The 24,392-nt window shown below is 42.8% G+C and overlaps 1 protein-coding gene across 1 annotated transcript in view; it reads left to right on the plus strand.

The window, feature by feature from the left end:
- The window catches only part of MOCOS (molybdenum cofactor sulfurase), a 50,711-nt gene that overhangs the window by 21,417 nt on the left and 4,902 nt on the right, over positions 1 to 24,392 (plus strand). Inside the window, exons 8-13 of the mRNA XM_063077337.1 lie at positions 302 to 760; positions 5,769 to 5,931; positions 10,723 to 10,801; positions 13,312 to 13,436; positions 21,150 to 21,255; positions 23,778 to 23,916. Of these exons, the coding sequence (XP_062933407.1) occupies positions 302 to 760; positions 5,769 to 5,931; positions 10,723 to 10,801; positions 13,312 to 13,436; positions 21,150 to 21,255; positions 23,778 to 23,916 (1,071 nt within the window). The remainder of the gene's footprint in view (positions 1 to 301; positions 761 to 5,768; positions 5,932 to 10,722; positions 10,802 to 13,311; positions 13,437 to 21,149; positions 21,256 to 23,777; positions 23,917 to 24,392) is intronic.

Genomic DNA, 24,392 nt, shown 5'->3' on the forward strand with positions numbered 1-24,392 from the left:
CTTTTTATGAAGCTTGAGATTGGTGTGGGCCCAAATTTGCAGGTGAGCAAAGTGAGGTATAGAAAGTGGACCCTGGTATGTGTGGAACTGAACTGCACCTCAGTCACACAGCACATATTAGTGTTGCCGTTCTGTTCTGGGTTAATTTTATTTGTTTTTATTTCCTTCCTTCCTTTGTTTTTTTGTTCTGTCTTTTTCTTCTAGGTTAATTTTTAAATTAACAAAACTTGTTTACAAAACTGTTTTCAATTTACCCAATGGTAGTGAGTCACTCTGCTGATTTACTTCCCTTTTCTTCTAGGCTGGTCATGTCTGTGGAGATGATGTCGACCTCATAGATGGGCATCCCACAGGGTCTGTGAGGATCTCGTTTGGATACATGTCTACGCTGGAGGATGCCCAGACCTTTCTCAGGTTCATCATAGCTACCTGCCTGGGTTCCTCAGGTGGCCACCCTGTCCCTCAGGCTGGTGCTGGGGAGACTGAAGCCACGTCAGCAGAGGGGGAGGCTCAGGACATTCCCGCAATCACAGGCAGATGTGGACTGTTAACTCAGGAAGATGCTCTCACAGACTCTGGGGTTTGCACTGACTTGTCCACTGCTGTGAATGCCATGGATTTGGGCCCACCTCTGCATGAGGCCGCCAGAACCCAGCAGATGCCTTTGGAGAAAGCTGCGGGAGTCCTGGATGGGGACCTTGGGCCACGTGTTGTCACCAACCTTTACCTCTACCCAATCAAATCCTGTGCTGCATTTGAGGTAAGGGCTTTCACTTCAGCACAGAAACTGCTTCTCTTTGTTTACTCTGTAACATTTTTTTTTTTTTTATAAAGTGAAGAAGAGTGCAGAGAGTGAAGAAAAGCATGCAAAAAATCGAAATCATACGTCAGAGTATTGTGGTACCCAAAGATGTTCTCATTCTGCCTTTTTTGTTGTGGTCTGACTTTTGAACATGACTCTGCTTACAGAAACCCCTGAGAGGACCCTGTTTCTGAGTGGTGAACACCTAGGGATTGTTAATAATTATAGCTGTAACTTTCACTGAATGCCTGTGCTGGCTCCATGCTGAAGCATTTCCATGCTTTGTCTCATTTGATCCATAAAACAATCGTATGATGTGGATAGTGATGTTATTTCTGTTTTATAGATATGGAGCCAGAGGGTATTGAGGTTAAGCACTTTGCCCAGGTCACCTGCTAATGACAGAACAAGGATTTGCCCAGGTCACCTGCTAACGACAGAACAAGGATTTGAACTCGGATCCATACCTTTATGTGACTTGTCCCACTCAGCCCTCCCTGCAGAACTGAACCATGCTATGTCTGCAAACGTGCTGGCCAGTGATCCCTGCACCTGGGGGACAGGAGTGCCTGCCTTGGCTGGTAGCCAGTATTAATCTTCCTGGCTGTGGCCAACCCAAGGCTATCATTCTACAATCTCTGTGTGTCTCCCAAGCCCCAGGTAAAGTCCCAGATTCCTGAGCCTCCAGGATGACAGGCTGTCTGGCTCCTGATCAGACATACTAAGGTCAGGGCTGTTTGTCAGCCTGCATTTCAGTATGGTCCCAGGCTTCTGTCCTCTAGGATGAGACCATAGGCAAGCAAGTTCACCCTCCCTCCTGAATGGAGGCAGATGAGGACTCTGTGTTTCCTTTGTGCATAAGGTTTTCACAGATGGATTGTGTTCTGTCAGACAGCCACATCACATTTTACAGATGAGGACTCTGAGGCTCATGTATTAGTCCATTTCTGTTGCTTATAAGAGAATACCTGGAATGGGTTAATTTCTAAGAAAAAATTTATTGCTTACAGTTTTGGAGGCTGGGAAGTCCAAAGTTTAGGGAATGCTTACGGTAAAAGCCTTGGTGGTGGTGACAGTGATGCAAGGTTCTCACATGGCAAAATGGTGGAGCAGAGAGAGAGAAACTCTCACATGCTCTCCTTTTAAAGCCCTCAGAACCATGCCCATGTCCACCATTATTAATCCATTTACTAGGGCACAGTCCTCACAATCTAATCACCTCTTCAAGGCCCCAACTTTCAAATAGTATAATAGGATTTCCAACCCTCAACAGGTACAGTGGGGATTAAGCTTCAGTACATGGACTTTGGGGAACACAAATCAATCCAAGGCAGCTCAGTAAGGGTTCATACTTGCTCAAGGTCTTCCATCCATCTACTCATTCAAAAACTGCATCCTGAGTACCTGTTACCTGCCAGGCCCTGGGCCAATACCCAGCAGACAGTGACAAGCAAAATAGAAATGGTTCTGTCCTCAGGGAGTACATCCTGGAAGGGAAACAGACACAAGACCAAACACCACCCAAATCAATAGAATCATACGTGGTGATAAGGCCAAGAAGGCAAAAGGTGGTGTACAGCAGGTAGAATTTCGGTGGTTGGGGTACTTAGATTATTCTGGGGAGCAGCAGGAAATGTTCTCTAAGGCCAGGGAGTCAAGAGTACAGAGAGAAGGGGAAGAGCGTGTCAAAGAGGGAAGGGTATGTGAGGAGGCCCTGAGGCGAGGAAGAGCCTGGTCCCTTGAAGGAAGTGAAAGAAAGCTGTGTGGCTGGAGGCAGGGAGCGGTGAGGAGGGTGGGGGCATGAGAAGTGGTAGGCAGGGGCTGGATCACTCAGGACCGTGCAGCTTGGTGATTTTATTCTATGTGGAATGGGGAGCTATTGAAGGGTTTCTAACAAGGGAGTTATCTGATCTGATGTTTGTTTGAGAAAGAGTATACTGGCTACTGCATGGACACTGGATTGTGGGCGGGCGAGGGGGGAAGCAGGGAGTCCCTTTAGGGGACATCACAGTGGTGCAGGCGAGAGTCCATAGGGGGTTGATTTAAAGCAGGGATTGACAAGGGCCAGACACTGAACATTTTAGACTTCGTGGCCCATATGGTCTCTATTTGCAACTACTCAGTGCTGCCGTTGGAGCACAAAAGCAGCCATGAACAATACAAAAACGAATGAGGATGCCTGTGTTCCAATAAAACTTGATAAAAAAGTGGCAGGTGGTTGGATGTGGTCTGTGGGCTGTAGTTTGCCCACCCTGGACTGAGGTGATGGCAGTGGAGGTGGCGAGAAACAGAAAAAGCCAAGAAACACTTTGCAGTGGAATGGATGGGTGTGGGGTGTGCGGGTGAGGAAGCAGCGTGGGAGGGCTTGAGCTTCAGGGTGGTGGCGCTGAAGAGCTGGGGGAGCAGCAAGCCTGAGCGGGCATCGGGAGGCCAGCGTTGCCCATGGAAAGTCAGAGGGCCTGTGAATGTTGAGTAGGCAGGGTGGGTCTGCTACTGAGTAAAGCTGGGAATCATCAGCATTTGGAGCACTTTGGGGAATGGATGATAGGAGAGACCGATATCTCCAGCATCTTCTCTTAACTGGGCCATAGTGCTAGAGACCAGGTATGCCAGCCTGTGTCAGCAGCTCCTCCTAGTAGCCAGGGACTGGCCATTCTGGAAATACATGCAGGGGCATGATTGGGGCCTGGGTCATGTTCTGAGGTCCATGATCCTTGGCTCATGATCTTTGGCCCACTCACGGGCACCAGAAGCATTTAACACTTGCAGTCCAGTCCTAACTGCCTCCATCAGACCAGGAGAGGAGAACTGTGGATATCATTTGAGGCAGGGGCTTCTCTGTTGTGGGTCCAGGAGGGGTCCAGGATTAGAGTTGCAGCCTTAGTACTGGTCACAGATGTCCTTGCAATGCATGCCTTGCTACCCTTGCCAGTAAAGATACAAAAAAGTGACATTATTTACTGATGTCACAACTTAGAAAAACTAAAGTTTAACATTATTTTGAAATGACTTTAAATGTGAGTAAATGCAGAGATATAGTACACAGAGTTCCCACGTACCTTTCACTTGGATTCTCTGATTATTGATTTTTCTGAATCATTTGAGAATAAGTTGCAAAATGATGCTTCATTACCCCTTAATACTCTGGTGTACATATTCCAAGTACAGGAACACTCTCTGACACAACCCCAGTACAACCATCAAAATTAGGAATTTCCATTGACCCAATTTGCATCTAATGCACAGGCCCCATTCAGCCATTCCGATTGTCCCTATTGTCCTAGTGCTATCTGCATTCAGTATCATGTGCTGCATAAAGTTGCCATGTTTGTTTAGTTTCCTTCAATCTGGAACAGTTCCTCAGTCTTACCTTGTCTGTCATGTCTTTGATATATTTGGTTGAAATATATTTCAACCAAATGAAAGAGATTCAGTTAATTTGTATTTTTAATATTTAAATAAACTTTAAATTTTAGAATAGTCTTAGATTCACAGAAAAGTTGCAAAGATAGTGCAGAGAGTCTCCCCATAACCAGCCCCCAGTTTGCCCTAATGTTAGCACCTTACATTACTATGGTATATTGATCACAACTAATGAAGCAACATTGACACGTTATTATTAACTAAACTTCATACTTTATTCAGATTTTATTAGTTTTCCCCTAATGTCCTTTTTCTGTTCCAGGATCCCATCCAGAATGTCATATTAGTTGTCATGTCTCCTTAAAGCTCTTTTGGGCTGTAAGAGTTTCTCAGACTTTCCTTGTTTTTGATAACCCTGTACATTTTCAGAAGTACTGGTCAGGTATTTTTTAGAATGTCCTTCAATTTAGGTTTGTCTGATGTCTTTCTCATGATTAGACTGAGGTTATGGGTTTTTTGGGAGGAAGATTCAGGCATAAAGTGTCATTCTTGTTGTATTATATCAGGATACATACCATGGGCAGGACTTGTTGCTGTTAACCTGTATCACCTGGCTGAGGTAGCATTTGCCGTACTTCTTTACTGCAAAGTTTCTTCCCCACCTCCTTTCCATACTGTACTTTTTGGAAGCAGATTACTAAGTATAGGACACACTTAAGGGGGTGGGGAGTGATGCTTCATCTCCTCAAAGGGGGAGTATTTACATAGATATTTGGAATTCTTCCATATGGGCCTTTTGGTTTTCTTCCCCATTTATTTATTCAATCACTTATTTATATCAGCATAAAAACTCATGGATATTTATTTTATACTTTGGGTTATAATCAAATGCTATATTGTAATTATCTTGAGTTCTTCCAGCTTTGGGCATCGGGCATGCTTTCTGTGGCTTCTCCTGCATCCCTTTGACATACGCCATTGTTTTGTCTTTTGAGCACTTCCTCACTTTTCTGACACTACAAGATGCTCCTGGCTCATCATGCATTTTCCCTAATCCAGCCCTAGAATCAGCCATTTCTCCAAGGAGTCCCCGTTCTTTTTACTGGAAAATGGTATTAGAAAGCAAGATCTGGGCACTGGGTATTTTGTATTTTAATTTTGTAGAAATTCTTTGTGCAAGAATTATGTCTGTACTCTCTGGATATACCTAGAGAGACATCCACTATTGCAGAAGGATATACAAAAAGCAGGAGCAATGGACACCCGTGGGGAGGGAAGCTGGAGACGGATAGGGATGAGACTTACTTTTCCCTGTAGACTCGAACTCTTTGAGTACTGTGTCATGCACAGGAATCATCCACTTAAAACACAGGAGGAAGTGGAGAAGGATGGAGAGTGGATCTGGAGGCTGAATGGGAGGGATCCAGCTTCTACACCATTGCATCGTCCTCTCTGTTGTACTTTCTTCTCTTCCTCCCTTTCTTCCTTCAAGAGTGTGTGCTGAATTCATGAAGTCCATCTGTTTTTGTGCAGCCACTGTGCAATAAAGTCAAGATCATCTGTCAGGAGCCCTGGCTTAAAATACACCTACCCTTTTGTTTAGGTGACCAGGTGGCCTCTAGGAAACCAAGGGCTGCTGTATGACCGGAACTGGATGGTTGTGAATCACAACGGAATTTGCCTAAGTCAGAAGCAGGAGTGGCGGCTCTGCCTGATCCAGCCCATCATTGACCTGCAGCGAAGGGTCATGGTCATCAAAGCCCAAGGTGTGAAAACTGGTTCATTTTCACAGAGCAGCTGTCCAGAGCTTCTGTCATACTCATATTAAAGTGAAACAATGGCCTTCCTTCTACCATGTATTAATATTATCCTAAAGTAAGTGAAAGGGTGCCTAGGTGAGACAACAAATAGTTTGTTCCTCTATTGTCTGAGAAATTTCTGAGGAGACATAATGATCTGACTCCAATCAGAAAGTAAAGAGGTATAAACTTTGGAATTATAAGATGTCCTTTTCACTTCCATTTTAAAAATTCCCTTCCCTCATCATAATATGTACTGCAGGCTTTAATTCTTCCTTGTTGGTTTTTATTATGAATGATCTAACACATAGAAAAGTGTAGACCAGCTTTGTCAAGTAGAACTTTCTGTGATGATGGAAATGTTCAACATCTTCATGGTCCATTTTGGTAGCCACCAGCCACATGTGGCTATTGAGCACTTGAAATGTGGCTAATGGGCAGCAGAACTGTACTTAAAAATTTTTTTTAATTAATTTTTTTAATTAACACATACCGATTATACATATTTATGGGGTATAGAGTTATATTTCAGTACATGTATTACAATGTGTGATGGTCAAATGAGGGTATTTAGCATATTCATCATCGCAAAATTTATCATTTCTTTGTGATGAGAACATTTGAGCTCTGCTCTTCTAGCCATTTGCAAACATGCAATAAATTATTGTTAATTGTAGATGCCTAGCACTACTGTACACCACTAGAACTCATTTTTCCTTCCTAGCTGTAATTTTGTGTCCATTAAACAACCTTTCCCTTCCCTCCTCCCCTTCACAGCCTTTAGTAACCACATAAATTTTAAATTCTACTTAATTTTAATTAATTTAAATAGCTACATGTGGCTAGTGGCTACGGTGCTGGACAGCACAGGTATAGAGAATAATACATGATTACAGCATCCAATTTTAGCAAATCTTAACATTTGGCCACATTTTTTTCAGCTCCTCCTCTTCTTTCTCCTCCTTTTTCTTCTCTTTAAAAAGAAATTTTTAAAATTGCAGATACAGATGAAATTCCCTGTGTTCCTCTCCTGGACATTACTCATCTTTCTTCTCCACCCCATCTACCATTTGTAGAATATTCCAATTGCCCCCTTTACTTGTAGCTATACTTGTGTAATCTATCACATTTCCATATATTCATGGTTGTGTTTCTTGGCTATAAGTCTTCTATTCTGTTCCAGTGGTTTATTTTTCCTTGAACCAATATGCCAATGTTATTAATAGAGCTATAGAATGAGTCTTGATATCTCATTCTTCCAAATTGTCTGAGCTATTCTTGGCCTTTTGTTCTCCTGTATGAATTTTAAAGCATTTACGTATTTGCCTAGCTAGCCCTTGGTACTGTCAGTGTTTTTTATTTTATTCATTTTATTAGATTTGTAGTGGTATCACACCTTGGTTTTCATTTTCATATCCTTATTGGTAATGATGTCAAGCATCTTTTCATGTACTCTTTGCTCTCCTTACATTCTTTTGACCCATGGATTACTTATAAGTGTTGTTTAAATTCTAAATGATTGGAGATTTTCTTGATATTATTGATTTTTAGTTTAATTCCACTAAATTCTACCAAAGACAAAGCATACCTTATATGATTTTAATTCCTTAAAATTTGTTAAGGTTTGGTTTATGACCAAGCATATTATCTATTTCCATGGGCATTTCATGTGTACTTGAAAAGAATATGTTTTCTTCTGTTGTTGGGTTGAGTGTGCTATAAATGTCAATTAAATCCAGTTGGTTGACAGTATTGTTCAGTATTTCTATATACTTGCTGATTTTTCTGCCAACTAGTCCTATTGATTACTAGGAGGAATGTTGAAGTCCCCAATTTTAATTGAGGATTTACCCACTACTACTATAGTAATAGAGTATCATTTATTTGTCTATATATGTACTTTACCAATGAATTTCATACTTTGTTATGCTATCGTGTTACTGTTTAGTGTTCTTTTGTTTTCACTTGAATTCCCTTTAACATTTTTTTTTTTTTTTTTTTTTGTCTTTTTCGTGACCGGCACTCAGCCAGTGAGTGCACCGGCCATTCTTATATAGGATCCGAACCCGCGGCGGGAGCATCGCCGCGCTCCCAGCGCTGCACTCTCCCGAGTGCGCCACGGGCTCGGCCCCTTTAACATATTTTTATAAATCAGATCTAATGGTGATGAACTCCCTCAGCTTTTGCTAGGTTGGCTGTTTTAATTCTCTTTCACTAGTTTGAATATATCATCCCACTCTGTCTGGCCTGCTAGGTTTCTGCTGAAAAAAATCCACTTATTGTCTTATGAGAGTTCCCTTGTATGTGACAAGTTGCTTTTCCTTTGTTGTTTTCAAAATTCTCTTTCTCTTTGACTTTTGACAATTTGATTATATGTGTTTTGCTGTGAACTAATTTGGGTTCATCTTGTTTGTTGTCCTTTGGGCTTCTTGAATCTGTATGTCCATTTTCTTCCTCAAATTTGCGAAGTTTTCAGACATTATTTCTTTTAATAAGCTTTCTGTTTTGTTTTTGTTTTTGTTTTTGTTTTCTTTCTTCTTTTTCTTTCTTTCTCTCTTTTCTCCATTTTGGACTCCCATAACATGTATATTGGTCTGCCTAACAGTGTTCCATAATTTCCTTAAGCTTTGTCCACTCTTTTCATTCTTTTTTTCTTTTTGCTCCTCTGACTGAATTGTGTCCAGTGACCTGTATTTGAGTTTGCTCATTCTATCTTCTGCTGATCTAGTCTGCTATTGAACACTTCTAGTAAATTTTTCAGTTTAGTTATTATGTTCTTCAGTTCTATGATTTCTGTTTGGTACTTTTAAGCATATTTTAAATCTCTTTGTTGGAATACTCACTTTGTTCATGCATTGTTCTCTTGACCTTGGTGAGTATCTTTGTGAGAGTTATTTTTAATTCTCTGTCAGGTAAATTATATAACTGTTTCATTAGGGTCAGTTTCTGAAAATTTATTTTGTTTCTTTGTTTGGAGCATTTTTGCTTGATTCTTCATTTTCCTTGACTCTATGTTGGTGTCTGTGCATTAGACAAAACAAGCACCTCTTCCAGTCTTCACAGGCTAGCCTCAACAGTAGAAGACCCACCACAAATCAGCCTGGCTAGAGATTCTGGGGATCTCTACTAATTCTTTCCCTCCCTTTGGGAGAAGCAAGCAGCTGTGGTTTTTGTCTGCTTGCTCTGTGCTGAGCATTGAGGAAGGACCAGTGGCATCCACCAGCCCAAGCTGCCACCTCCATTCTCCCCTGGGTGACTTGACTCATCAGAGCTGCAAGACTGAGAAGACAGAATCCAGTCCTCTGGGGACCTTCTTCAGAAGGTTTGGGGTGCTGGACACATGAACCAACCCCTTCCCTCCCCACTGATTGAAGCTAGGAGTCAGGGATCCTTTTCCTGATTGTATGGCATAATGCTGGGGGCAGGGTCTCTGCGGAGAGGGTGTCATGAATCTCCCTACCAGCTTCAGTGAGACTGGTTTTCATTCTCCCAGGGTGCAGGAGCCTTTCAATTAGCTTCTGATTTTTCATATCATCTTCTAATAATGATAGTTTTGTATTTTCCTTTCAAATCTTTGTTTTTGTTTTACTTTTCCTTATCTTACTACATTTGCTAGTCTTTCTGATATCATGTTGAATGCAGCAGTGATGGAAGACATTCTTTTTTATTACTTCCTTGAGTGGAATGCTTCTAAAGTTTTAAAAGTAAAAATGATGTTTATTGTAGGTTTTGGATAGATTTAATCAGGCTAAAGTAGTTCTCTTCTTATTTTGCTAAAAGTTTTATCACAACTAACAGTCAATTCTTACTGAATGCTTTTTTTGTCTCTGTTGGTTATCATATTTTTGTTCCCATAATCTGTTAATGTGGCTTATTACATTAGTAGATTGTCTAGTACTGAACTATTCTTGCTCTTTTGAGAAAAAAAAGAAATACTACTTGGCAATGATTTTTAATACATTGCTGGGTTTGGTTTGCTAATATTTTATTTAGTATTTTTATATCTATTTTTATTAGTGAGATTTAAATATAACCTTCTTTTATTTTACTCTTCTTGTTCAAGTTTAGGTACCCAGGATATTAACACATGTTAATTATTATCATTTTAAAGTGTTACTTATGTATGTTACAATCTCCTTTATATATGAGGGAACTTCAAAAAGTTCATGGAATAGTAGAGTTGAAAAATGATATGAATCTTTCCATGGACTTTTTGAAGTACCTTTGTATATGATGAATATAACAATTAAAGAAAAAAGAAAAACTTTTCAACCCCACTGACATAGTAAGTTTTATTCTTTTTTAGCAATAATGGTGATCAATGCAGTAATCCAATTTGATGCTGACTTCTAGGGGCCACTGCGAATTGACACTCTGTGCTGATATCTATAGTATGAGCCTTCCTGCCTACTTGTCTCTTCTTAAGTGATGTAAGGAAGCTTAGAGAGCAACGATTTCAGGATGTGACACTATGTGGAGTAGAGAAATCTTTTGCAGTAATTTATAGAGTATCCAGGGACTATGGATGTGATTGCCTCAGTGCAGGATCATTGAAGAAAAAGATGCTCAGTACACACACTATTGGTGGTAAAGAAAATCCCTGAGCTATAGAAACATTTCTAAGACCCCACCATTTGCTTGAGGCAACCAAATTCTGGTGTCATTAAAATTCTTGTATTTTTCATGATAATGGGCTTTTACTTACATAGTTGTTCTTTTTACATGATGATAAATTTGTCTCTAACCTTTGTTCATTAGGGATGGAACCTATAGAGGTGCCTCTTGAGGAAAACAGTGAACGGGCTCAGATTTGCCAAAGCAAGGTCTGTGCTGACAGGTGAGACTGAAGCAGGTGAAAATCTCAACTCCACTGACAGGGTGGCATGGCGGGGGGGGGAAGAGAGCATTGCCGTGTATGGTCCATCCTCTGCTTTACCCTCGATCCCGTCTGTTGTGCACTCTACTCTAACTACACTGGCTCCTTGGTATCCAACCAACCAAGCATGCTTCTTTCTCAAGTCTTTGCACTTGCTGTTCCCTCTGCCTGGAATGCTCTTCTCCTATTTGTATCTCCACAGGTATAATTCTCTCACCTCCACCAGTCTCACCTCTATCAGGTGTCTGCTCAAAAGCTTCCTTCTCAGGCCTCCTGATCACCCACAGAAACCAGCCCCATCCTGTCCATTTGCCCTGCTGTATTTGGGTCCTTCCCATATTGTTCCCAACATATCATATGTTTATTTATCTTCAGTCCCTCTCATTAGAATGCCTGTGTTGCCCCCTACAAGCCTGCAATAGTGCTGGGTGAAGAGTAGGTGAGAGGGTGAGGGACGCAGGGTGAACAGTTTGGGGGCTGCTGCAACAGTCCAGGGGAGGACTAAGGGTGAGGGAAGAGACCTGACTCACATTGTGAAAAGACTGGCTGGTGGGTGTAGAGTAGTTGGAAGGGGGAAAGGGTGCAAATGGGAAGGCCAGTTCAGCACCTGTGTTAGCAATGCAGGTGAGACAAGGTGGAGGCCAGGACCAGAGTCAGAAAGAAAATCAGGTAGGTGTCACGTATATATTCTGGAAATAGAATCACCTGAACTAGCTGATGGATTGGATGAGGACGCTGAGGATGAGGGGGGCATGTCAAGATGTCCCTCAGGTTTCTAAAGTATAGCTTTCAGGTGATAACTCATAAATTATGTACCATATAGTTGTGGATTATTGCCTAATCTGGGTTGTTAATGATAAATCGTCTGCTAAATTCTAGGAAATGTAAAGTGGGAATGAACGTAATATCATTTCTACTTTATTTATTGATCATACATGTTTATAAATCTGTTAACTGAATAAATCAAACGTCTGCATCCCTTATTATGTAAATCCAATCTGCATGCTTTCTTAGTGCAGCAGGCAGCGTATCAGTCTCATAAATCTGATCTGTTTTTCCAGTCATGGGAAACCTGTCCCATCTAATACCCCAACTAATTCCCCCACCAAATACTAAGTTAACTATATAACAGTTCACTAAAGATCTGTGTATAATAAGAATCTTTTAAAATGCTGATTGCCTGTGAGTTAAAGCAATAAACTCATTAGTTTGTGCTCAGTAGACAGAGATACTGCTTGGTTTCAAATCACATTACGTTTCCTTCTGCACTGCTATGTACACCTACTACCATGGAAGTCAGGAAATGATATGTTAAATACTAAAGTTACATCCAAATTGGACCCAAGTCATTAGTGCCCCTGGGTGCCAGGCAGAGGCTCATGCGAAGCTGATAGTGTGATGGTTGTGCTCAGCACAACTGAGCATCGTGGACACTGGTCCCCATCCTGGAGGGTGGAGAGTTAAGTATGCTCTACATCTTCTTGCCAGTACTTGCACCAATTTAACCATTTTTGCCAATTTAAACATTCATATAGCACCTTTTCAATTAGGTTTGAATGAATTTGGGGTAAACATTTTTGCATGTCACTATAGCAAATCTGATTGAGAAAAATACAGCCATCTAGGAATACATGTGATAATTTATCCCTGGTTGTACATTTCATTTATGCAGTGTTCTGGTTGATAAAGGTTTTCAGATAGCTACAAGTTATATGTATTTATGCTGGGAACCATGAGTGATTAACATAACAAAAATGGACTTGGGTGCAGTCCCTCAAAGCACAAGAGAGCATATGCTACAAAGTGAGCTTTCATGCTCCTCTTCTCCTTTCAAACCAGGGAAGCAACTCTTTTTCCCAGTAAAAATTAAGGATAAGGTAAGTTTTCAACAATATCTATCTTGTTATACCAAGGTAAGATATTAGTGATTTTGCATTATAAATTTTGGTGATATGCATTTTTAAAAATTCTAGAGGATTCCATAGTTTTAAAACACTGGATCAGTAACTGTACTTATATCAGTAACTTACAGGCACAATGTTCATTTTACAAACCAAACATGTCAGTGCATATGATATGGCTGTGAGAGAAAATATTTCCGTCAGGCCCATAGTAAAAAAACCAGGACACATTTTCGGGTTAAAGGCTTCTTGAAGCAAAATACCACTCTAGAAGTTCTCAAATTCCAAGCTTTGTGGTTCTCAGTGTCAATAATTAGTATTAAAAAGGTCTTGGAACTTCTAAAGCTTTTTATCTTGTGTGAATGCTTTGCACAAGCCCCAGATCTCAGATCTCCTGTACTTTGGAAATCTCCCTGCCCCTTCCTGAGCACACCTTTAGGCTGCTTCTCCCTGGAGCTTGTGCAATGTTTTATTTTGCTGTTTTGTAATCTAAATTTTGCAGCTTAGATTATTTAAAGAAATACTATATAACAGTTCACCTCTTTATTTATTTATTTCTTTTTTTGCCAGGGTAGATACTTATGATTGTGGAGAAGAAATTTCAAGCTGGTTGTCAAAGTTTTTTGGTCGCCCATGTCATTTGATCAAACAAAGTTCAAACTTCCAGAGAAATGCAAAGAAGAAACATGGAAAAGGTATTAAATTTTGGATTGGCTCTTAGAGGACAGGAATCCTGGCTTACCCTTGCACACGTCAAAAACAGCCCATGAAATGGACTTACAGGGCAGCTTGCTCGTGTTCAGAAAGCAGGGGTGGTCAGCCTTCGTCAAAAGGTGCTGTGGGGTGGGTTTCAAGATGGCGGTGGCTGCAGCGGTTGGCGCGGAGTAGCTGAGGTGGAAAAGGCGGCCACTGGGCCTCAGGCAGCCGGGAAACTTGTGGACCTTCCTCTTGCCATCTCTTAAGGGAGGACCGCTGCTGCTGGCTGGTCGTGGGGGGTGACCGCCACTTTGCCCCCGGCAGGAGAGGCTGCCTCACTTACAGGCAACAGCTTTGAAGTGTGGAGCAGGAAAAGAACTGTTTCTTAGCTGCAAAAGCGAGTCTCGAATCAGGGAACACGGCGCCAGGGCTGCTGTGGATGCAGACAGGATCCCGGAGGCCGGGGCCGCGCTGAAGGCGGCCAGCTGCCCTATTCAGGATTCGAGGTTTCAGGCCGGCATTAAAGAAGATTCCGGGGAGCCCCCGAGCCGCGCCGCGACTGAACAGCCCGAGGCAGCAGCGGCCGAGAACAGGGAAGGCGACAAACCAGAGACAGACAGTGAACACCTGACCTGGCACAACCCTGTGAGTGACCCCGGGCTCAGATCTGTTCGGGGGAATTACGCCCACCCGGCTCCCGCCTGCACCACCAGGCCACTCACCACCCCGGGGCTGCCTCCATTTTCCCAGGTGCTCGCAGCCCCGCCCCGCTCGGCCATCACTGAGCATTCCCACTTGCTTGGCCTGGCGCGGGGCTTTCTGGAGCCTGCGGGCCGGCCTCCCTCCCACTCCCTCCGCGGTTCTCTGGCGGGGCTGGTGGCGGGGGGAGTCCCCAGCCAGTGTCGGGAGGGCAAGGAAGTACGGGCGGGCCGACTGTCACTCCACCACACCCTGGACTCCGGCCCCCAGTAAACTTCCTGTTACTGGGAGGCAGATACCATCTCTGCAGCCACCAGTTCAGAAAAAAGCCTAACCAATCTCTGGTTGGGAATAGTGCGGTAGGAGAGTTCCCAGGTCGCTTGTACCTGCCGGAGAGCAGGCTGCAGGTGGGCGCTAGATTCAGTCTATGCCAGGGGGATAAAAAGGTGAACAAGCCCCGAGAAAGATCTACACAGTGCTACAAAGGCACCCAGAGAGACCGGTCGTCTGTGCCTAGCAGAAACCTGGTAGACTTCCTGGGCGAGGCGGTGCCGTGCAGGGTCTTGAAGGCCCAGCTGATAGAAGAGGGGCTCAGAAGACAGGCCCCAGCCCAGCACAGTTCGCACAGAGTGGGGAGACGTGCGACCTGGGAGGCAGAGACTTGACAGAAACCACACACCCGGTGGGGGTGCCACTGCACGATCCAACAGCCTGGGCCAGAGCACAGGGAACAAGGAGAAGTCCTGCACAAGAAGTGAAAGCTCAACAGAGATCACACACCCTGTGGTACATGATCCACCAGCCCAGCAGAGTCCAAGCTGACCAGAAAGGTGGCTCCCCGGAGAAGCCCAAGACCCGAGGCAACCACACACACAAGGCACTAGAGGCCAACTGAGCAGTCACGGAGGGAGCCATACGAAATTGGCAACCACAGCAACATCCTAGTTAGTCATCAGTCTCAAACCAGTGGTCTGTGAAACCCCCTGCCACAATGAATAAACACCAAAAAAAAGATACCAGAAATACAAAAAATCAAGAAAGTACACCACCAAAAGTTAATAAATTTCAAACTCTAGATCCTATAGAACAAGAACCCCTTGAAATGACTGACAAGGAATTCCGAGTGATAATTCTAAGGAAACTGAATGAGATACAAGAAAACTCAGCTAGACATCATGATGAAACGAGGAAAAGTATACAGGATCTGAAAGAGGAAATGTACAAGGAAATCAATGTCCTCAAAAAAAATGTAGCAGAACTTGCTGAACTGAAGAAGTTATTCAGCGAAATAAAAAACACAATGGAGAGTTTAACCAGCAGGCTTGTCGAAGTTGAAGAGAGAACCTCTGAACTTGAAGATGGGCTGTTTGAAATAACACAAGCAGACAAGAAGAAAGAAAAAAGAATCAAGGACATTGAAGAAAATCTGAGAGAGATATCAGACAACCTCAAGCGCTCAAATATCCGAGTCATGGGTATTCCAGAAGGGGAGGAAAATGGAGATTCCATTGAAAACATATTCAACAAAATAGTGGCAGAAAACTGCCCAGGTATAGGAAAAGTCACAGATCTTCAGATCCAGGAAGCTCAATGATTTCCAAACGTATTCAACCCAAAAAGGCCTTCTCCAAGACATGTCATAGTCAAATTGGCAAAACTCAGAGACAAAGAGAGAATCTTAAAAGCTGCAAGAGAGAAGCGTCAAATCACCTATAAGGGAGCCCCAATCAGGCAAACATCAGACTTCTCATCACAAACCCTAAAAGCTAGAAAGGAATGGGATGATATTTTCAAAATACTAAAAGACAAAGATTGCCAGCCAAGAATACTCTACCCTGCAAGACTTTCCTTCCGAAATGAAGGGCAAATAGTATATTTCTCAGACAAACAAAAACTGCAGGTGTTCACTACCACACAACCACCCTTACAAGAAATTCTCAAGGGAGTATTGGGTTTGGATCCTGAAAAATAACTACCACTGCCATAAAAACCCAAGAAAAATCTAAACCCGCTAGTATAATAAAAATGGCATCCATGAAGAGAAAACAAGCAAAAAAAAAACACTATCTACAACCTAAGGAACCAACAAACACAGAAACCAAACAGTAAATCAGAAAGCAAGGAAGAAAAGACACCTAAGACAACCAAACAACCAACAAAATGCTAGGAATAAATCAACACCTTTCAATAACAACTCTTAATGTAAAAGGCTTAAATTCCCCAATCAAAAGACACAGACTGGCTGACTGGATCAAAAAGGAGGACCCAACTATATGCTGCCTACAAGAGACCCACCTCACCCATAAAGATTCACACAGACTAAGAGTGAAAGGATGGAAAAAGATTTACCAGGCAAACAGAAAAGAAAAACGAGCTGGAGTAGCTACTCTTATATCTGACAAAATAGACTTTAAACTGAAAACCATAAAAAGAGACAATGAGGGACACTACTTAATGATAAAAGGACTGATCCATCAAGAAGACATAAAAGGTGCTGTGGTGGCCCCAATTCAGTAGGACCAGTAGGCTCCAGGATTCCCTTAAGGAAGCCGAGGAGGGCGTAGAGCCAGCTGCCTGGCCTCAGCTCAAGTGTTAAGTCTCAGTCTTGCATGTTTAGAGCACAGTTCAGCTGCATTTAAAAAAAAAAAAATTAATGGCTTGTTATGTCCTCAGATCAGATCTAGAAACAAGGAAACCTGGGTTTCTAGTTTTTAATTCTGTCACCAATAGTAGTGAGACCTTGGCAGATCCTTGGACCTCATCAAGACTCAACTTCTGTAGACCTCAAATACTTAGACCTTTAAAAGTTTTGACATTTTTCCCATCATAAACTGTGGTTAGGATGAAGTGAGACAGTAGGGAAGAAAGTACTTTGAAAGTTAAAGTTCCGTATATGCAGAAAAGATCATTATCAAGTGTCTGCTCAAATGTCACCTTTTAAGGGAAGCCTTGCCTGACTACCCTCTCTAGAACTACAGACCAAACCTTAACCTCTGCAGCAACCTCCTCTGTTTTATTTTTCTCTATGGCACTTTTCACATCTGACTATATAGTTTGTTGTTCATTTTATGTTTTGTTTTCCCTTTACTAAAATGTAAGCTCTATGAGGATGGGAATTGTCTGTTTTTTTCAGCTCTGTATCCCAAGGCTTAGAACAGCAGCTGACACATACTAGTTGCTCAATAAATGCTAGGTGAATGAATGAATGGATCATTATTACGTTACCAGTTTGTTCAGGGGGGGCCTGGTCTAGTGATCAGCTCCCAGAGAGGCTAGCTTGTAAATCCAGATACCATTTTGAACCAGTAACTGGGTCTAGAGATCTGCGTAGATTAACCTATGAATCTCTGAAAATGTAGGAGACAAAAGATGTAATCCACTTAGACGTTTTAAAGTTTTGACATTTTTTCATGTCATAAACTGTTGAAGAATTTGAGCCACTATGTAATACAGAAGGGGAATAAATTTATGCTCATTTTATTGAGGAAATTAGTGGTGGGTGGTATTTGGGTACAGGTAAGCTTAGAGACAAGATTAAAAGGGAGAGAGAAAGGGGCATTTCCATGGGCAGAGATATGTAAGGAGTGGGATTTGTCAGGACTGGCACCGCCCTTATAAATTATCTGGAGAAGGGAGTGACAGTGTAACCATTGCCTACCTGGGGTTCGGCTAAGTCCTCAGGAGGTTGAGATTACTAAGCCTTGACCCTGGTCCTTCAGAGTCCCAGTTAGCAAGATGACTAACTAGCAAACAGCCACACTACAATATAAGGCTCTCTGCAAAGGGCATGGGTGTGAAAGAGAATCCTCCATGTCTGAATGAGTCACAAAGGGCTTCAGGGAGGAGGAGGTAAGTTTAGAGCTGCGTCTTAACAGCAGAGTAGGAGTTTTCCAGGCAGAGGCAGGAAGGTCATTTGGGGGCAGTGTGCCAGGGCTTGGCATTCATGGGCTCAGAGAAGGGTTTAGGAGAATCAGATGTGGGCGGGGCAGTGATGGGGAGAGATGAAGAGAGGGGTTGAATGTGTTGCTGTGGTTGGAGGACTCACCGGAAAATTCTAAGCTGGAGACTTTCATAATGCTGCTTGTGTTAGAAAGATACTCCTGACTTGGCATGGGGGCTGCATTAGGGCAGGAGACTCTGGAGGCAAAGGGGCCAGGCAGGAAGCAGCTGAGATGGTCTTTGTGGGAGATGAGACCTGGGCGAGGTAAAGGTGGCATGTGCAGAGGAGAGAAAAAAGCCAGCTTGTTGCTTGCATGACACAGGGTCAGGTTGTGTCAGTTTGTGACTATATTTCAAGTGCACCACTTACAGTGCAGAGGCTTCTGAGGACCTAGGCCACTGGTCTTCAAACATTCTTGCACTGATACACCTTAGAAAAATTTTTAAAGTTATATTCCCCCCTTGCACATTTTTTACATTGTCATCTAAATTTTAAAATAGTTTGAACAGTTGCAAAGGATATGATTTCTAGCATATTATACATATTGTCATCTTAAATTAAAACTCATACAAACTTTTCAGCATAGCCAGTGGAATCTCAATACCATAGCAATTTGAAGCTCAGAAGTACTCATTTAAAAAAATGAACAAACTGTATTTTAATGATCAGAAATTTTATTTATTTTCTCTCTTCAGCTTGTATTTCCTTTCCCCTTCTTCACCAGAATTTTATCTTAGTGTTATATATTTTATCATGCTTAGAAATCTTTCATTGATCCCCCTATCATACTTCTGTGAAACTAAAATGTGTATATAAGTTGAAATATATAAAAATTTTTAAAGTTTACTGTGATGGCACGATGCTAAATCTTAGGAAATTTCTTTTGGATTGAATTCTTATAATTTTTAATAGTGCACAGTTGATCGAAGCAACATAAGTATATTATAAATTTTGAGAAGTAATTATTAAACATGATGACAAAAAATTGTTGAAAATCCATCTCTCACTGAGATAGCTGGGCTCCCACCATTGGTTCTCACATCTGTTAGTAATGATTTGCTCCTCTTTCAAAGGATTTTTGTTTCCAAAGGTAGTATTTCTGGTATTCAAAAAAGCATCTGAGGCTGCCTGGTTAGCTCAGTAGAGTGAGGTGTTATAATACAAAGGTCAAAGCTTCGGATCCCTGTCCCTTCTGGCCAGCCAGTGGCCTCCCCAAAAAGCATCTGACATCTTGGCTTAGCTGCTATGTTTCTGAGTAGAACCATCAAAAATGGCAATAAAGGCTGCTTCAGTGTTTGGGGCAAATGACTTCTGATTGCTGTTTTGATCATTTACCACAGATACCTTGGTGTTTCCTTTCACTGTCTTCTTTATTACAGCATCATCTGTTTTTAGAACTATATCACTTCATGACTGCAGCTGTATATGACCTATATAATTCCTTAAAGTCTCTCTTTCTGAAATGGGACAAAAATGTGATTCCTCTTTAGCTCTTGAATCACATCTAGCTTTTCCATATTTTTATCAAATTGTTTAGCCAGTTTCATAAGTTCTTATCTATTTTGTGTTTTTAACTTTGTGAAGCTGATTTTTGTTCTTGATTTTCCTTTTGCCACACTGGGAGTATAAGGAATAGCAGCGGCACCAATCCACATGCCCAGCATGGAGTTTCTTGCTGGTTTTTCATCCTGAGGAGCAATACAATTAATAACATGTGCAATCTCACCACTATCTATTTTTGTAAATCTTGTTTTTTTCTTCCTTTACCTAACTGTTTTGTCATTGGGAAATGCTGATCCCAAAAGATATCATTCTGTCCATCTGGGTCGTTAGGAGAACTGAAGGTAGATGATAAGTTCATTTTCAGCACTCTTTGGTATCCATACCTTTCCTCAGTGTTACTTTTACTGGGCGAGGCAGCTGCTGGAGGCCTCTTTCCGGCCCCGCTGAGCCACGAGCTGCGCCCACCTCAGCCAACTCCTTCTGGCTTAATCACCGAGCTGCATTCCTGAGCCAGGGATGTCTCCGTCCATCCTTCACCAACTCACTGCCAATGAGCCCCTCCTGCAGCCGCTTCTCCATTCCCTTTTTGCAGCAGGGGGAGTAGAGTGACTGCCCTGTGAACTGGACTGCATGCCAAGGGCCGCTGCCCTCACCCAAGCTTTAGAGACTTATTTTCTCAGCAGACTCCAGGGTCTCAAATGGGGCTTTTGTCTTCCACCCTGAGATTATTAACCCACAGGGGCAGTGTGCCTTAAGAGACCTGTGGCCCTTTCTCTGTGAAGTGGGAGAAGGGCCTTCATGGAGGGGCTAGGATTGCACCTCCCTTCTCCAGCCAGGCCATTTTAGCAAAAAGGACACATCCAAATGGAAGATCTGGAAAGAGATACTCTTAAAAGTATCTGTTCTCATCTACACCAGGGTCCACAGACCTGGTCTGGAAACAGCTCAGTGGGCCCTGGCCCAGCCAAACTTTTTCATCAGCGTCTTGAGTAAAGATAGTGATGACCAGCCCAGCAAGCAGGAGATGGAAGCCGGTGACTGGCTGCTAGCCACTCTGAACACACTTGATGTTTTCTTTCAATAGGTTGCCCCCACCCCCACCCCCCGCCCCTTTGTCGTTTTTAAATGTCTACTATTTATTTCTAAAGTCAGTGTCCCACACTTGCTCATTGGCAAACAGCTTTTCCTGCTTAGATCCAGGTGATCCTCCTGGCCTGCTGCCCCATCCGTCCCCTCTGCCTTGCCCTGCTTTGGGGAAAGGCACACTGGGTCCATCCCTCCACCCAGTCTCTCCTCTGTTGACTCCATGTCTTTGCCAGAACAATTTCACTGCAGCATTTTATTACTGTTATTTTCTCCAGATAATTTTAAATAGCGTCTTCTAGCAACTCATGTTCCTTTCTGTTTCTGAGAGGTTTGAGCCATGTTTAGAACATTTTTTTTATTCCCAGAGCATCATTTTTTTTCCCTTGTAGAAATCTTTACCTTTTAAAAAATGCAAGTCCATGGGGAAATGATTCATTTGCATTTAAGAAAGCAACTTTTCTCTTAAATTCTCCATCATTTTTAGATCAATCTCCTGGTACAACAGCCACCCTTTCTCTGGTGAATGAAGCACAATTTCTGCTGATAAACACAGCAAGTGTTTTGGAACTTCAGCAGCAATTAAACGCCAGGTAAGATCCTTTACTTCGGGAATAGCAGACAAGTACAGTTGTGTACCGCATGACTACATTTCGGTCAATGATGGACTGCATATATGGCAGTGGTCCCATAAGATTATAATGGCTATACCATATAGCCTAGGTGTGTAGTAGGCTACCACCTACGTTTGTGTAAGTACATTCTATGATGTTCACACAATGATAAAATTACCTAAGTATACATTTCTCAAATTGTGTCCTTATCATTAACCAACACATGACTTTATAGCCACTTGCCCTTGGGAGCAAGGCCTGGCACCTGCCTGGGAAGGAAAGATCTCAGAGTCGAGGAGTCCAGCCTCTTCATTTACAGATGAAAAACCAAGGCCCCAGAAGTCAGAAAGCTGTTTTCGCCAGTTTCCGTTAATCTGTTTTAGGGTTCTCTTTTATCTTCCAATGATCCTTCTTGACATCCTCAAGATTCTTAGTGGAGAATCCATAGCTCTCTTTTTTTAAAAAATCATTTCATTTCTTAACATTTGCTTTAATTGAATTACCACCAAGTTGACCCAGTTGCGTTGCCCACATTCCCACCCTCCTACTGTCCCCCTAGGAGCCCTGCCCTAATTCACACAGTAATTTTGAAGGCTGAAAAAAAGAGTGGCTATGAAAGCTTTTAAAGTTGTCATTGCAGGCATGCTTTATTTTTAAGATGCACCATCAGACAGAACTACCACCCCTGCCTGCTCCCAAGGGTCCTGGCAGTTAGAAGGTCAGCTCTAGAAAGGGTCTTGGTTGGGCCAACCTCTTCACAGAGGAAGCTGAGGTCCCAAGGTAGTCAGGCAATTAGGGAAAACCACCCGGCTGTTATGCCAGGGCTGTGACTGGGACGGGCCCCTCATTTGTAGTCCCCAGGCCAGGGAGCAGTATGCACTGCTATCAGCACTGAGAGCAGGGAATCCCATGACTCTCATTTGCCAGTGGTCATGCACACATGTGCACACTTGCAAACACATACAAATACAGCTTAATAAAAATGGCCAAGGGCCACTCTTTGGCCTCTACAAGGATGGGCTGTTTGTAGTAATTCCTCTTTATAGCCATTGGCAAAAACATATGACAGCATTTGCTTGCAGTGGCCCAGCTTGCCTTCCTTGGCAGCAGAAGTGTGATGCAGCTGCATGGTCCCCAGGAGTTCACCAAATTTTCTCTGTGCTGAGGAATCCTCCTCCGCAGGCACCCAGAATCCCAGAAAGAGCAGGTCTGCAGTTTCTTGGGGTTCTTAGTATGGAAAGATGGAAAGTGGGGACAGGCTTGATGCAGCTTCCCACCAGCTATTCTAGAGCAGGGCTCACAGGCTGAGAGTAAATCCAGAATCAAAGGATTTGAGGACTGGAAAGTGCCAACCCTCTCATTTTAGATGAAGAAACTGTGGTCCTCATAGGTTGTGGGAGCTGCACATAGTTTGTCGCAAAGCCAGATTTGGTTGTTCTGGTCCCTGGCTTTTCACATACCGCCGGTTACCATTTGGAAGGGATTGGGATTGGGGTATAGCTTTGGGCCCCTCTTCCCTCAACCCCAGAGCCTTTCAGTTTTGTCTCCAGGGTAAATTACAGCCATGCTTAAGGATGTCCCCCCAGCCAACTTAAACAATTCAAAAAAATTTTTATTGAAGTACAAGAAAGTGCAAAAATCATAAGTACACAGCTCAATTGATTTTTATAGATACATGCACCCATGTAACCACTACCCAGATCGAGTAGAGCATGTGCCCCAGAAACCTCCCTTGAACCCCCTCTTAGCCAACCCCACTGAAGGTCACCATTATTCTGACTTTCTTCACCACAGGTAATTTCACCCGATCTTGAACTTAATATAATGGGATCATACAGAACGATGTTTTGTTGGAGAAGTTATAAGATGTGTTTTCAGTGCATTCCTCTGGGTGGGGGTTGGGGGTGCATAGAGGTGCAGAGGGCTGTTTTGTGGAAACTCATGGCAGTAAACAAAAATTTAAAACAAGAATTACAAAAATAGCATATGGTAATTAAAACTGCAAAATAGGGTTGGAGTTAGGAAACATTATCCTCTATGTTTCTTTATGATGTTTTAATATCCAGAAAGAATGAGCTCTTGGTGCTTTTTAGGTTCTTGGTAATTAAGCCTGTTGACGGCTCTTTAAATGCGTTGTCCTGCCCTACCTTATACAACTGGTATTTTTCTCAGGGTTCCTCATTAGAGTCCTGTTCATCTGGATTCCAAAGTCCTTCCTCTCTTTAGCTAAGATCTACTCACCCGTCGCCTGCTTCATATGTACCTCTCCCTGGAGGTGAGACCATATCCCAGGGGAAGCTGTTAATGTCTGTTTAACAGATGGCTGTCTCTTGGCCTTACACTCACGGTAACAGTTTATTCTGACCATGCAGACCTCAGGCCAGAGTGACGTTATTAATTCGGGCATTGCATGGCAGGCGTGTTGAATTATTACAACAGTGCAGTTTTCTGCCACCTTCCTCCACCACCACCACTTACCTTTTTTGGCATGTCTTAAGCAGTGATGAGAATGGAGAGGAGGAATTATTCCCAATGAAAAATCTCATCTCGCGTTTCCGTGCCAATATTATCACCAGTGGAACAAGGGCTTTTGAAGAAGAGGAATGGGCTGAGATTTCAATTGGCTCCTTGCGTTTCCAGGTAAGTTTTGGGAAGTTCTATTATCTTTCCTCAAGGGTTGCCAGTGAAGATTGACCTTAATCTCAGACCTGGACAGTGGCTCCTCGTCCTTGTTTCTTACCTACGAAATCTCGCAGGAGCATATGTAACCTCAGCATTCCGAGATACCCCTTAGAATGATCCATCCCTTACTCCCCGAGGGTGGCAGCAGTCAGTTTCATATGAGGAACAGAGAATGTGCCCCACACAGACCATCAGAGGGCTTGGTGCTGCCTCTGCACTGTCATCATGTCTAGACTTAAATTCTGTTTTCTTGGAATGCTTGTGTTCATGAGAACGTCATCTTCCTGACACTTGTGGGACTTTCTCTCAGTCTGGAGCTCGTGGAAGGAGGAGCCTTAGAAGCCTGGTGGTCCCTCACTGCCCATGGCCACTGCACCTCATCCACATGCTCTGGCTTCTGCTCTTGCTGGCAGCTGGGGAGGAGATTGCAGTCA

Source organism: Cynocephalus volans, chromosome 13 (genome assembly GCF_027409185.1).
Source record: "Cynocephalus volans isolate mCynVol1 chromosome 13, mCynVol1.pri, whole genome shotgun sequence".
NCBI lineage: Eukaryota > Metazoa > Chordata > Mammalia > Dermoptera > Cynocephalidae > Cynocephalus > Cynocephalus volans.